This window comes from Lolium rigidum, chromosome 7, assembly GCF_022539505.1.
Source record: "Lolium rigidum isolate FL_2022 chromosome 7, APGP_CSIRO_Lrig_0.1, whole genome shotgun sequence".
Lineage (NCBI taxonomy): Eukaryota > Viridiplantae > Streptophyta > Magnoliopsida > Poales > Poaceae > Lolium > Lolium rigidum.
The window spans coordinates 308,700,078-308,715,781 of NC_061514.1; the positions used below are offsets into that span (position 1 = coordinate 308,700,078).

At 46.2% G+C, this 15,704-nt stretch overlaps 1 protein-coding gene across 1 annotated transcript; it reads right to left on the reverse strand.

Moving 5' to 3' along the window:
- Positions 1 to 190: 190 nt before the first annotated feature.
- LOC124673144 (acyl-CoA--sterol O-acyltransferase 1-like) lies at positions 191 to 3,825 on the reverse strand. The gene is made up of 2 exons (XM_047209274.1): positions 3,186 to 3,825; positions 191 to 249 (listed from the first exon to the last, which is right to left on the reverse strand). Exons 1-2 carry the CDS (start codon positions 3,823 to 3,825, stop codon positions 191 to 193), a joined length of 699 nt encoding a protein of 232 aa, XP_047065230.1.
- Positions 3,826 to 15,704: the final 11,879 nt, after the last annotated feature.

The following is a 15,704-nucleotide window of genomic DNA, read 5'->3' on the forward strand; positions in this document are numbered from 1 at the left end:
GTGTCGCTGCGTCGCTTCGGCACTCTGCGCCACGTTATTTAACCGTATGTTGTAGAGGACTGAGAGAAGCATCGTCCACTCGTTTTTGCGGGTAAGTTTCCCATCAAATACATGGGGCTCCCGCCCTCCCAGTCAGCGATCGACAACTTCGGATGTCGGATTAGGACTTCCAGAATCGGGAAAAAAAAGATTAGGACTTCCTGCCCGGATAAGGTGGCTCAAAGGGTTGAACTATGGTGGGGGCTGTTTCTGTAGGATAATGTTGCATAGAAAACAAAAAAATTCCTACCGCGAACACGCAATCCAAGCCAAGATGCAATCTAGAAGACGGTAGCAACGAGGGGATTATCGAGTCTCACCCTTGAAGAGATTCCAAAACCTACAAGATGAGGCTCTTGTTGCTTGCGGTAGACGTTCACTTGCCGCTTGCAAAAGCGCGTAGAAGATCTTGATCACGGCGCCACGAACGGGCAGCACCTCCGTACTCGGTCACACGTTCGGTTGTTGATGAAGATGACGTCCACCTCCCGTTTCAGCGGGCAGCGGAAGTAGTAGCTCCTCTTGAATCCGATAGCACGACGGCGTGGTGTCGGTGGTGGTGGAGAAATCCGGCGGAGCTTCGCTAAGCGTGCGGGATGTGGTGGAGGAGAGAGGCCGCTAGGGTTTGGGAGAGGGGGGCGCCGGCCATCTAGGTGGTGCGGCCACCTTGGTGTTGTTGGGGTGGCCGGCCCCCTCCCCTTGGCCCTCATTATATAGGTGGAACACCCAAGAGTTGGTCTACAAGTCTTCGAATAAGACCCCAAACCAAAACCTTCCATAACACATGAAACCTACCCAAACTAGGACTCCCACTAGAGGTGAGATTCCCACCTTCCTTGGGAGGGGGTGGCCGGCCCCCCTTGGGGAGTCCACTTCGGACTCCTCCCCCTTAGGGTTGGCCGGCCATGGGAGGTGGAGTCCCACCGGGACTCCGCCTTCCTTAGTGGTTTCTTCCGGACTTTTCTAGAACCTTCTAGAACCTTCCATAAAACCTTCCGGATCATTTTAAATCTTATAAAATGACTTCCTATATATGAATCTTATTCTCCGGACCATTCCGGGATTCCTCGTGATGTCCGGGATCTCATCCGGGACTCCGAACAAATATTCGAACTCCATTCCATATTCAAGTTCTACCATTTCAACATCCAACTTTAAGTGTGTCACCCTACGGTTCGCGAACTATGCGGACATGGTTGAGTACTCACTCCGACCAATAACCAATAGCGGGATCCGGAGATCCATAATGGCTCCCACATATTCAACGATGACTTTAGTGATCGAATGAACCATACACATACGATACCAATTCCCTTTGTCACGCGATATTTTACTTGTCCGAGGTTTGATCATCGGTATCACTCTATACCTTGTTCAACCTTGTCTCCTGACAAGTACTCTTTACTCGTACCGTGGTATGTGGTCTCTTATGAACTCATTCATATGCTTGCAAGAAATTAGACGACATTCCACCGAGAGGGCCCAGAGTATATCTATCCGTCATCGGCATGGACAAATCCCACTGTTGATCCATATGCCTCAACTCATACTTTCCGGATACTTAATCCCACCTTTATAACCACTCATTTACGCAGTGGCGTTTGATGTAATCAAAGTACCTTTCCGGTATAAGTGATTTACATGATCTCATGGTCATAAGGACTAGGTAACTATGTATCGAAAGCTTATAGCAAATAACTTAATGACGTGATCTTATGCTACGCTTAATTGGGTGTGTCCATTACATCATTCATATAATGACATAACCTTGTTATTAATAACATCCATTGTTCATGATTATGAAACTAATCATCCATTAATCAACAAACTAGTTAAGAGGCATACTAGGGACTCTTTGTTGTTCACATAACACACATGTATCAATGTTTCGGTTAATACAATTATAGCATGGTATGTAAACATTATCATAAACACAAAGATATATTATAATAACCATTTTATTATTGCCTCTTGGGCATATCTCCAATAGTCTCCCACTTGCACTAGAGTCAATAATCTAGTTTACATTTGTAAAGATATAACACCTTGGCCTTCCGGTGCTTTATCATGTTTTGCTCACGGGAGAGGTTTTAGTCAACGGATCTGACACGCTCAGAAACGTATGTATTTTGTAATTCATTTGCGTCTCAACGCATCACTCATTTCCAAATGAGTCGGCATTGAATATGTTTGGTCTTCTTGTGGAACCTTAATTCCGTGGTCTGAAATATGTCACTAATATTGTCACACACAATATAGCTTGAAAGTTCTGACTCTGTCGGAACTACACCAAGTTCTCAAAGAACCTCTTGACTTAACATCCTTTGTCATTGTCAAAACAATGACATACTCTGCCTTCTTTTGTAGAATCCGTCACAATATTTAGAACTCTTCTAAATCTAGAATAAACAACTTCTAGCTCATTGTGGTACCTTTTAAACAACACTTAGCCTAATTTGAGATTGAAATTTTACTTTCATATGTGACAAAACAAACATCGGTGCAACACCTTACAACAATTTGTTTGTCATTTCTCCATATAAAATTATATATATATCCTTGGTTCTTCTTAAGTACTCAAGAATATTCTAACTGTTTTTCAATGATCATCACATGAATCATTCTGGTACATGCTCATAACACTTTTAGAGCATATGACATCTGATTGTGTACATATTATTTGTGATCTATAATCACTCATGTGTTTTTACTCATTGAGTGTCAGATACACTCAAGTCTTGTTAAAACTTTACATGACAAGAACATTTTCTTAATATTTCTATATTGAACTATTTCAATATCCATTCTATGTACTTTGACTTAAACATATTATGTGTTTCAATCTATCTTAATAGATCTTGATACAAAATTTGTTTCAGTCCATATCCTTTCATTGAAGTTAATTTCTCAATGAAACCTTTTAATCAAGTATATAATAACATCATTTATAACCAACTATATGTCATCTACATAAGTATTATAAATATGTCTCAGCGCTCCCACTTAATTTCTTGCAAATGCAAGTCTCTTCATCGTCTCTGATGAAATCAAAAACTCTTTGATTATTTCATCTGGTGAAGATTCCAACTCCGCGATACTCACTTCATCTAATTGAAGTTTGTATACCTATCTAGTATTCCATGGACCAGCAAAACTCTTGGTTGTAACTATCCGTCCCCAGAAGTCGCGCAGCGACGACGCCAGGTACGGCCGGTCGAACTGCGGCTCCGTCTCCATGCCGAGCGCGCCGACGGCGAGCGCGATGCAGGGGAAGAAGAGGTCCAGGAAGCAGTATATGTGGACACCGTACACGGCGAGACGCACGTAGAGATGCAGCTGGTTGTTGAACTGGTAGAGGCGGAGGATGACGGCTATGACCGCGGCCTTGACCGCGCAAGAAACCAGTGACAGATCCGGTTTGCTGGCTTTGGTCGACGCCGCTGCTCCCGCTCCAGCACCGCCGCGCCGCTGTCGGAGCTTGACGGGGAGCAAGGCGGTGAAGAGAAACGTGAGCACGGGGAGGGCGGGGTCGAGCGGCCCACGGCCGGCGGCGAGTAGGGCGAGCTTGAAGGCGCAGAGCCAGGCGAGGAAGAAGGCGATGGTGGCCCGGATGATGGTGGAGGAAGTGAAGGCCAAGGGGGCGGCGACGAGGAATGGGAAGAGCGGGAGCAGCGCGACGAGACGCGGGAAGCCCGGGCGCAGGACGGACGAAGACGCGCGCGCGTACAGCGCGGCGGCCGCCGCCGCCACGGACACCATGGGGATGCTGTCCTGCAGGAACTCCATGGTCGTCGCTCGGGACTTGCTGCCTTGCCGCCGCTAGTTGGCTGCCTGACGCTCTTGGATTGGATGATTTGGTCGCTGTGAAGTGCACATTGCAGTAAATGTTACACTGTTTGGGATGTTGTCAGTGTATTTTAGTGACAGTGTCACGTCTATGTCAGGTTGTGATATGCCTGGAAGTTCTACATGCATGGGTAGCGCGACTTTTTAATTGTCAAGAGTATTATTTTAAAGAGTATGGGCACAATAATTATTTGCAAGCTGTCCAAAAACATTTCGGAAAAATGCTAAGGGCATCTCCAGCGGCGCGCGTCCGGTTACGTCCGTAGGGATCGGAAATGCGTTTGACACCATTTCCAGCGGGGCGACGCAAAGTGATCGGGCCGTCCGCGGAGACGTAAACCTAGTCCAAATATGCGCCTCGGATGCGTCTCTGCGGACGTCCGGAAACGTCCGCTCGCGTCTGGCGGACGTCCGGAAACGTCCGCTCGCGTCTGGCGGACGTTTCGTCGGGCCCGCCTGGCAGCGACCCTGCGTCGATGCGTCTTCTCAAACGCGCCACTGACTGCGCCGCTGTGTCGCTACGTCGCTTCGGCACTCTGCGCCACGTTAATGGCGACAATGCCTTGGCTGTCGAGCGGCCGCCCACCTCCGCCAACCACGTTAATGGCGACGCCACGCGTCCCGCGGCCACCGCATGCCGCCGGCCTATATAAAGGGGCGCGCGTTCTTCTTCCTCATCCACTCCTCCAAAGAAACCCTAGCCGCCACAAAGCTCGACCGTAGCGCCGCCTAGGTGTTCCTGCGACGCAGCCAAGCCCACGAGGAAGTCCATAGCCGGTCCTGGTGGCCGGTGAGGCGGTCGAGGACGCGGCCCTGGGCCCACGCTCGCCGTCGCCTGCGCCCTCCTCGTCCTCGCAGGAGGAGCGCTGCTTCGAGTTCCTCCTCCGCATCGACGACGACCCACTTGCCATCAAGCGGCTACAAGACAAGTTCGCCGAGTTCGTCGACGGCGTCGAGCCGGCGCAGTTGCAGCTACGGGAGGCCAGCTGCAACTTCTGTCGCTGGTCCGTGGAGGTCCTGTTCGACGGGCATGGCAAGATGTACCTGCACACGGGGTGGGACAAGTTCGCCCGTGACCTCGAGCTCGAGCCCGGCTGCCAGCTCACCTTCCTCTACGAGGGGGACGGCGAGATGATCGTCAAGGTGCTCGATGACACAGCCTGCCGCAGGCACTACCACACTGACGACTCCAGCTCCGACACCGATAGTTAGAACGTTGAGTGTTCTTTCTTTGTAGCGAATTTGGCTACGGGCCAGACGAAGCCAGTAGTCGAGGTTTCTGGATGTTCGCCTCATCGGTAGAACCAACAAGGGCACCATCTCCTCCCGCTGGATTTTTCAGTCTGGGTGATTGAGTGTGCCCTCGAATGTTCTTTCTTGACAACGAACATACGGAAATAAACACAACTGTCTTCTTTTTCTTTTAAATTTTATATTTATGTCCACCATGGTTCAAACTATGTGTTAGTTTGTGTAAACCATGTTCCAAACTATGTGTTAGTTTGTGTAAAATCATGTTTCAAAATGTTATATTTGAAACTATGTTTAAATAGAGAAGATGGAAAAAAAGGAAGAAAAAAATGCGTCGCCCCGTTGGAGCAGACCTCAGACGCAAACGGACGCGCGGATAAAAACGGTCATTTTTGCGTTCGCAGCGCGACGCAAATGGATGCTCGCGGACATTAAAATGTATCGCGCCGCTGGAGATGCCCTAATGGGAAGTGCCACGAAATTCCCTGTTAACAGCCGCCTAGCTCTGTCTGGCCGGCAACACAACCTTCCCACTATCGTTGCTGATGCCGTCGATGAAGCCAGTCGGCGGATGACAACGGTGGAACCGTGATCTTGGTCGCGTTGGAGGCCATCGTGTGTTGTTTCTATGGGATGGTGGAGCTTCTAGCGTTGCCCGTGTTGGTCGTAGGTGCGGTGTTGGGTCCCATATCTAGGCCGGACAATTGCTGGTTGGGGCTTGCATGGGCGGAGCTAGCGTGGAGGAGTGGGTCGGGTGGAGGGAGGGGCGCAGGGATGTTAGCTGCTCGCAAACATGACTCGGAAATATAAGGCGTTTGCTCCGGTACAACCCCTCCTCCTAAACTCAAATAAAATCAAACACAAAGACGGCTGAGATCGCTCGATACCCCTTCATAGTTAAGGGTATGGTGGCCTTTTAAAAACTAAATGGGTATACGTAGCCCTACATAAAACCCGTATGGCCCAACTTATTTGTACAAATATGTAACATACGCATATGTATACGTATGAGTAGTATATGTATGTAAGCCATTGTCAACTCATCGGCCGACGACTTTGCACGGCGGTGACGTTCGTGGCCAGCAGGCGAGAGGCATGCCAAAGCGGTGCTTGCTGGCCACTAAGGGGTCTCGGCAGCGTAAAGGCAGAACACAGAAGCGGCGGCACCGAAGGAAGAACACAACGGCGGCGGCGCCGGACAGTCTGGCGGCATTTTGGCCGGCCTATCCAACGCGATGGAAACGAAGATGTGCAGTCTGTCCGGCCCAAATTGCCGGACTGTCTGGCAACACATGTAGATGAAGTTTTTCACATGCTAATAGACAGCAAACATGACAAACTGTACTATGTAAAACAGAAGCAATGCATCAACCATTCAATCTCTAATTTTGCACAACCAAGTACCAGAGTTACAGGGAAAACAATCTCAAAAATCCTTGTCATCTTTAACCAATTGGTACATGGAAATACTATCCACTATACCTAGCTATCGTGGGTGTTGTCATTACGCAGTGTAGGAGACCACGCGCCGTGTAGGCTGTGCCTTGTGCGGTTGTGCCCACAGTTGGGTGTCGAGATGGGTGTAGAATTTCTTCCATCATTGGCCGGCACCGCGGCAAAGCCGGTAAGCACGATGTCACCTCAGACGATCAGAAAACGAGCTTCTCCGCGTCCACCCCTTGTAGCAGCGGCCGCTCGTTGCGGTGGCAATGACGGCAGGAGAGGCACTTGATGGAGGACAAGGAGTCGCGACGTAAGACGTCGCTGGGAGCGCGAGGCACCCTGTGGGGGAGCCGTACTTCTTCACCTGCCGGAGCAACTCCGGGATGCCGGATGGCCCAGGTGCACCGTCCGCACCACGAACCGCACGCCCCCGGTGTTGACAGCCGCGGTCTATGTTAGCTCCCTATGCGGTACATGGTGTATCCATACGTGGGTGTACCGGGCTTAGATCTGGGCCTACGAGGGCTCATAATAAATAAACAAATAAATTATAAAACCGTGAACTGAGTTTGGGGGGGGGGGGGGTTGTACGGGAGCAAGCCTCGAAATATAATTGTTTGTGAGAGTTGATCTTATCGGACAAGCTTTATTTAACCGTATGTTGTAGAGGACTGAGAGAAGCATCGTCCACTCATTTTTGCGGGTAAGTTTCCCATTAAATACATGGGGCTGCCGGTCAGCGATCGACAACTTCAGATGTCGGATTAGGACTTCCTGAATCGGGAAGAAAAAAAGATTAGGACTTCCTGCCCGGACAAGGTGGCTCATAGGGTTGATCCATGGCAGGGGCTGTTTCTTGTCTCGAGAGGAAGACTAGAGCTAACTAACTCATGTTTATTGAGCATTCCGCTCTTCGTCATGGGTATCTATCTGCTCCACAAGGTCTCTCATGTTAAGATGGATTCGGCAGGCTCTCACTTCTTCGGGAGGGAGTGGGGCAGAAAAAGAAGTACCACTTGGTGGATTGGCCGACAGTGTGTAAGCCAAATGCGTTTGGGGTCTGGGGATTCTTAATACCAGGTCATGAATATTGCTCTCATGTTTAAATGGATCTAGAAGCTATATTAGAACGGGGAGGGTCTGTGGGCTGACCTCATTCGCGCGAAATATCTAGGGGATACGGATCTCTTCTCGCGCGAGGTCCCGGCCAAGGGATCCCAATTCTGGAACTCGCTATAGAAGATCAAATGGTACTTCCAAGTGGGGGCCAAGCACAAGGTTCGAAATGGGCGGCGAACCTTCTTTTGGTCGGATTGGTAGACATGGAGTGTACCGATACTAGATCGATTCCCGCTATTGTATGGATGTTGCACGTACCCGCACGTCACCGTGAGTGGGGTTCACTTTCCGTCTGGTTGGAGGGTGGGGTCCTGTCGGCAGTTGGGGCTAGCGAAAAAGTTCAAATGGGACAACTTGTGTAGGAAATTACAATCTGACCCCTGCTCTCCTTTGGAGGACGAGGTGTCCAGGAAGATGGATTCCTCTGGAGCATTTAGTGCAAAATACATCTACCTCCGACTATCGCACGGGGCGACGGTCACTCACTTTAAGGTTGTGTGGCGCACTAGGGCTCCGCCCAAGAGTAAGATATTCCTCTGGCAACTCATCAGGGGGTGTCTTCCCTCAAGTGACAACTTTGCGAAAAGGCAGGGGCCTTCGAACGGCTTATGCTCCTTGTGTGGAGAGCCGGAAGATTGCAACCACATTTTCTTTGCTTGCTTGTTGGTAAGGTTAGTGTGGGCCGGGATACGGGACATTCTTCGTGCGATTGGAACCCTGAGGAGTTCCTAGCCATTACCCACGGGCTTTCAGGCTCCTTCCGCATTTTAGTCAGGTTTACGTTTGCGAGTGCTGGGCGCTTTGGCTCATACATAACAAACTAATTATTGAAGGAAAGATCTTGAAAAATCCAGCTGATGTCTTCTTCCACATATCACTTCATATGTAGAGTTGGAGGGTTCTGGTCAGAGCGAAGGACTGATCGCTGGTAGACGAGGCGCGAGGCGCGGTTAGAGGACTCCATGCCAAGATCGGGGAGATGGATTTAGCATAGGTCTGATGCTGAGCCCATTGATACGTCTCCGACGTATCGATAATTTCTTATGTTCCATGCCACATTATTGATGATATCTACATGTTTTATGCATACTTTGTGTCATATTTATGCATTTTCCGGCACTAACCTATTAACGAGATGCCGAAGAGCCAGTTGCTGTTTTCTGCTGTTTTTAGTTTCATAAATCCTAGTAAGGAAATATTCTCGGAATTGGACGAAATCAACGCCCAGGGGCCTATTTTGCCACGAAGCTTCCAGAAGACCGAAGGGAAGACGAAGTGGGGCCACGGGGCGCCGCCACACTAGGGCGGCGCGGCCCAGGGGGGGCCCGCGCGGCCCTAGCGTGTGGGGCCCCCGTGTGGCTCCCTGACCTGCCCTTCCGCCTACATATAGTCTTCGTCGCGAAACCCCCAGTACCGAGAGCCACGATACGGAAAACCTTCCAGAGACGCCGCCGCCGCCAATCCCATCTCGGGGGATTCAGGAGATCGCCTCCGGCACCCTGCCGGAGAGGGGATTCATCTCCCGGAGGACTCTACACCGCCATGGTCGCCTCCGGAGTGATGAGTGAGTAGTTCACCCCTGGACTATGGGTCCATAGCGGTAGCTAGATGGTTGTCTTCTCCTCATTATGCTTCATTGTCGGGTCTTGTGAGCTGCCTAACATGATCAAGATCATCTATCTGTAATGCTATATGTTGTGTTTGTTGGGATCCGATGGATAGAGAATACTATGTTATGTTGATTATTAATCTATTATCTATGTGTTGTTTATGATCTTGCATGCTCTCCGTTACTAGTAGATGCTTTGGCCAAGTTGATGCTTGTAACTCCAAGAGGGAGTATTTATGCTCGATAGTGGGTTCATGCCTCTATTGAATGCGGGGAGTGACGAAACCCCTAAGGTTGTGGATGTGTTGTTGCCACTAGGGATAAAACATCGATGCTATGTCCGAGGATGTAGTTATTGATTACATTACGCACCATACTTAATGCAATTGTCCGTTGTTTGCTACTTAATACTAGAAGGGGTTCGGATGATAACCTCGAAGGTGGACTTTTTAGGCATAGATGCATGCTCGGATAGCGGTCTATGTACTTTGTCGTAATGCCCAATTAAATCTCACAATACTCATCATATCATGTATGTGCATTGTCATGCCCTCTCTATTTGTCAATTGCCCAACTGTAATTTGTTCACCCAACATGCTATTTATCTTATGGGAGAGACACCACTAGTGAACTGTGGACCCCGGTCCATTCTTTTACATTGAATACAATCTACTGCAATACTTGTTCTACTGTTTTCTGCAAACAATCATCATCCACACTATACATCTAATCCTTTGTTACAGCAAGCCGGTGAGATTGACGAGCCTCATCTGTTTCGTTGGGGCAAAGTACTTTGGTTGTGTTGTGCAGGTTCCACGTTGGCGCCGGAAACCCTGGTGTTGCGCCGCACTACATCTCGCCGCCATCAACCTTCAACGTGCTTCTTGACTCCTACTGGTTCGATAAACCTTGGTTTCTAACTGAGGGAAACTTACTGCTGTACGCATCACACCTTCCACTTGGGGTTCCCAACGGTCGCGTGTTGTACGCGTGTCAAGCTAAATTTCTGGCGCCGTTGCCGGGGAGATCAAGACACGCTGCAAGGGGAGTCTCCACATCCCAATCTCTTTACTTTGTTTTTGTCTTGCTTTATTTTATTTACTACTTTGTTTGTTCCATTATATCAAAACACAAAAAAATTAGTTGCTAGTTTTACTTTATTTGTTATCTTGTTTGCTATATTAAAAACACAAAAAATTAGTTACTTGCATTTACTTTACTTGCTTCATCATGTTCCCTCCTAAGTTTATTCTTAAGGATGTACTGGTAGGCCGAGGGTCTATCCTCGGGAAAAATAATATAGAAGATTTTTTCACTCATATTAGTACGGTTGAAGATTTTGAAGATAGACACCTAGTAGAACTTGCTCCTACTTATGAAATTGCTGCTGCTTCTTTAGTACACATGTTAGAAGCTAGATTTGTTAACCTCAACCCCGTAATGCAGCATATGTTCCTTACACTAAGTGATATGGAAGAAGGAGAGAAGAAAGATTTTGTCCTAGAAACCCTTCTCAAAGAATTTGGTGATGTAGCAAGAGAAGCTAGAAAGGTCTTTACTAAATATAATATGCTTGGATCTTATACAAACTTTGCTAGCACCCTTGAAAAGATGGAAAAAGATAGACAAAAGTACACTAATAAAGTTAATTATGAGGGGGATATTAAAACATCAATACCTTGCAAGCTCTTGGGAATGTGCGAGGCACTAGAAAAGAATTTTGATTGGATTGTTCCTGAAGATTTGTTTGATGAGAGTAGCAAGCCTAAGGGTAATAAAAAGGGAGCCTCTGAAACTTACATAGATAAGATACAATGCATAGTTGAGAAAACTTCACACCCCGCTGTAGATGCACCATCTTTTGATAATACTTGATACACACTTTCTGCGCCTAGCTGAAAGGCATTAAAGAAAAGCGCTTATGGGAGACAACCCATGTTTTTACTACAGTACCTTTATTTTATATTTGAGTCTTGGAAGTTGTTACTACTGTATCAACCTCTTCTTATCTTAGTTTGTGCATTGTTGTGCCAAGTAAAGTCGTTGATAGTAAGGTTCATACTAGATTTGGATTACTGCGCAGAAACAGATTTCTTTGCTGTCACGAATCTGGGCAAAATTCTCTGTAGGTAACTCAGAAAATTATGCCAATTTACGTGAGTGATCCTCAGATATGTACGCAACTTTCATTAAATTTGAGCATTTTCATTTGAGTAAGTCTGGTGCCTCTTAGAAATTCGTCTTTACGAACTGTTCTGTTTTGACAGATTCTGCCTTTTATTTCGCATTGCCTGTTTTGCTATGCGTGATGGATTTTTCGATTCCATTGACTTTCAGTAGCTTTGTGCAATGTCCAGAAGTGTTAAAAATGATTGTGTCACCTCTGAACATGTAAATTTTAATTGTGCACTAACCCTCTAATGAGTTGTTTTGAGTTTGGTGTGGAGGAAGTTTTCAAGGATCAAGAGAGGGAGATGATACAACATGATCAAGGAGAGTGAAAGCTCTAAGCTTGGGGATACCCGGTGGTTCACCCCTGCATATATCAAGAAGACTCAAGCGTCTAATCTTGGGGATGCCCAAGGCATCCCCTTCTTCATCGACAACATTATCGGGTTCCTCTAGTGAAACTATATTTTTATTCCATCACATCTTATGTACTTTGCTTGGAGCGTCGGTTTGTTTTTGTTTTTGTTTTGTTTGAATAAAATGGATCCTAGCATTCATTGTGTGGGAGAGAGACACGCTCCGCTGTTGCATATGGACAAATATGTCCTTAGGCTTTATTCATAATATTCAAGGCGAAAGTTTCTTCTTCGTTAAATTGTTATATGGTTGGAATTGGAAAATGATACATGTAGTAATTGCTAAAATGTCTTGGATAATGTGATACTTGGCAATTGTTGTGCTCATGTTTAAGCTCTTGCATCATATACTTTGCACCTATTAATGAAGAAATACATAGAGCTTGCTAAAATTTGGTTTGCATAATTGGTCTCTCTAAGGTCTAGATAATTTCTAGTATTGAGTTTGAACAACAAGGAAGACGGTGTAGAGTCCTATAATGTTTACAATATGTCTTTTATGTGAGTTTTGCTGCACCGGTTCATCCTTGTGTTTGTTTCAAATAAACCTTGCTAGCCTAAACCTTGTATCGAGAGGGAATACTTCTCATGCATCCAAAATCCTTGAGCCAACCACTATGCCATTTGTGTCCACCATACCTACCTACTACATGGTATTTCTCCGCCATTCCAAAGTAAATTGCTTGAGTGCTACCTTTAAAATTTTCATTCTTTATCTTTACAGTATATAGCTCATGGGACAAATAGCCTAAAAACTATTGTGGTATTGAATATGTACTTATGCATTTTATTTATTATAAGTTGCTTGTTGTTCGATAACCATGTTCCTGGGGACGCCATCAACTACTCTTTGTTGAATATCATGTGAGTTGCTATGCATGTCCGTCTTATCTGAAGTAAGGGAGATTTACCACTAAAATGGTTAGAGCATGCATAATGTTAGAGAAGAACATTGGGCCGCTAACTAAAGCCATGATCCATGGTGGAAGTTTCAGTTTTGGACAAATATCCTCAATCTTATATGAGAAAATTAATTGTTGCTACATGCTTATGCATAAAAGAGGAGTCCATTATCTGTTGTCTATGTTGTCCCGGTATGGATGTCTAAGTTGAGAATAATCAATAGCGAGAAATCCAATGCGAGCTTTCTCCTTAGACCTTTGTACGAGGCGGCATAGAGGTACCCCTTTGTGACACTTGGTTAAAACATGTGCATTGCAATGATAATCCAGGTAATCCGAGCTAATTAGGACAAGGTGCGGGCACTATTAGTATACTATGCATGAGGCTTGCAACTTGTAAGATATAATTTACATAACACATATGCTTTATTACTACCGTTGACAAAATTGTTTCTTGTTTTCAAAATCAAAGCTCTAGCACAAATATAGCAATCAATGCTTCCCTCTGCGAAAGGCCATTCTTTTACTTTTATTGTTGAGTCAGTTCACCTATCTCTCTCAATCTCAAGAAGCAAACACTTGTGTGAACTGTGCATTGATTCCTACATACTTGCATATTGCACTTGTTATATTACTCTATGTTGACAATATCCATGAGATATACATGTTACAAGTTGAAAGCAACCGCTGAAACTTAATCTTCCTTTATGTTGCTTCAATACCTTTACTTTGAATTATTGCTTTATGAGTTAACTCTTATGCAAGACTTATTAATGCTTGTCTTGAAGTACTATTCATGAAAAGTCTTTGCTTTATGATTCATTTGTTTACTCATGTCATTTACCATTGTTTTGATCGCTGCATTCATTACATATGCTTACAATAGTATGATCAAGGTTATGATGGCATGTCACTCCAGAAATTATCTTTGTTATCGTTTACTTGCTCGGGACGAGCAGAAACTAAGCTTGGGGATGCTGATACGTCTCCGACGTATCGATAATTTCTTATGTTCCATGCCACATTATTGATGATATCTACATGTTTTATGCATACTTTATGTCATATTTATGCATTTTCCGGCACTAACCTATTAACGAGATGCCGAAGAGCCGATTCTTGTTTTCTGCTGTTTTTGGTTTCAGAAATCCTAGTAAGGAAATATTCTCGGAATTGGACGAAATCAACGCCCAGGGGCCTATTTTGCCACGAAGCTTCCAGAAGACCGAAGGGAAGACGAAGTGGGGCCACGGGGCGCCGCCACATTAGGGTGGCGCGGCCCAGGGGGGCCCGCGTGGCCCTAGCGTGTGGGGCCCCCGTGTGGCTCCCTGACCTGCCCTTCCACCTACATATAGTCTTCGTCGCGAAACCCCCAGTACCGAGAGCCACGATACGGAAAACCTTCCAGAGACGCCGCCGCCAATCCCATCTCGGGGGATTCAGGAGATCGCCTCCGGCACCTCGCCGGAGAGGGGATTCATCTCCCGGAGGACTCTACACCGCCATGGTCGCCTCCGGAGTGATGAGTGAGTAGTTCACCCCTGGACTATGGGTCCATAGCAGTAGCTAGATGGTTGTCTTCTCCTCATTATGCTTCATTGTCGGGTCTTGTGAGCTGCCTAACATGATCAAGATCATCTATCTGTAATGTTATATGTTGTGTTTGTTGGGATCCGATGGATAGAGAATACTATGTTATGTTGATTATCAATCTATTATCTATGTGTTGTTTATGATCTTGCATGCTCTCCGTTACTAGTAGATGCTTTGGCCAGGTTGATGCTTGTAACTCCAAGAGGGAGTATTTATGCTCGATAGTGGGTTCATGCCTCTGTCGAATCCCGGGGAGTGACAGAAACCCCTAAGGTTGTGGATGTGCTGTTGCCACTAGGGATAAAACGTTGATGCTATGTCCGAGGATGTAGTTATTGATTACATTACGCACCATACTTAATGCAATTGTCTGTTGTTTGCAACTTAATACTGGAAGGGGTTCGGATGATAACCTGAAGGTGGACTTTTTAGGCATAGATGCATGCTTGGATAGCGGTCTATGTACTTTGTCGTAATGCCCAATTAAATCTCACAATACTCATCATATCATGTATGTGCATTGTCATGCCCTCTCTATTTGTCAATTGCCCAACTGTAATTTGTTCACCCAACATGCTATTTATCTTATGGGAGAGACACCACTAGTGAACTATGGACCCCGGTCCATTCTTTTACATTGAATACAATCTACTGCAATACTTGTTCTACTTGTTCTCTCGCAAACAATCATCATCCACACTATACATCTAATCCTTTGTTACAAGCAAGCCGGTGAGATTGACAACCTCACTCGTTTCGTTGGGGCAAAGAGCTTTGGTTGTGTTGTGCAGGTTCCACGTTGGCGCCGGAATCCCTGGTGTTGCACCGCACTACATCTCGCCGCCATCAACCTTCAACGTGCTTCTTGACTCCTACTGGTTCGATAAACCTTGGTTTCTAACTGAGGGAAACTTACTGCTGTACGCATCACACCTTCCACTTGGGGTTCCCAACGGTCGCGTGCTGTACGCGTGTCACCCATACAGAAATTTGCTTAGTATGCTTGTAATCCTTGAGACCATGTATTTGGTGGTGTTTTGTGTGTGTGTGTGTGTGTGTGTGTGTGATCCTTGGAATCGGAACTGTTTGTATGACTATGGTGATTTTTTTTTCGAAATGGGGAGTAAGACCCCGGCTTCTGCATCATGATGATGCACACGGCCTTTTATTAATAATAGTTATGAGTAAAAAGTTGTAGAACATCTCAATCATCGCCCAACATTGATACAAGAATCAACCAGCGAAAAAAACATGGATAAACTGGACTACTCATCAATGTAGCCGTCTATTGTGCCGCCAGCCAGCCAGGCACAAGAT

What these genes read in the sequence shown, in the direction of transcription:
- LOC124673144 (XM_047209274.1), bottom strand. Translation starts at nt 3,825, where the DNA reads ATGGAGTTCCTGCAGGACAGCATCCCCATGGTGTCCGTGGCGGCGGCG. An exon ending in TACAACCAAGAGTTTTGCTG is followed by an intron (nt 250 to 3,185) that starts GTCCATGGAATA and finishes ATTATCCTACAG; the next exon opens with AAACAGCCCCCACCATAGTT.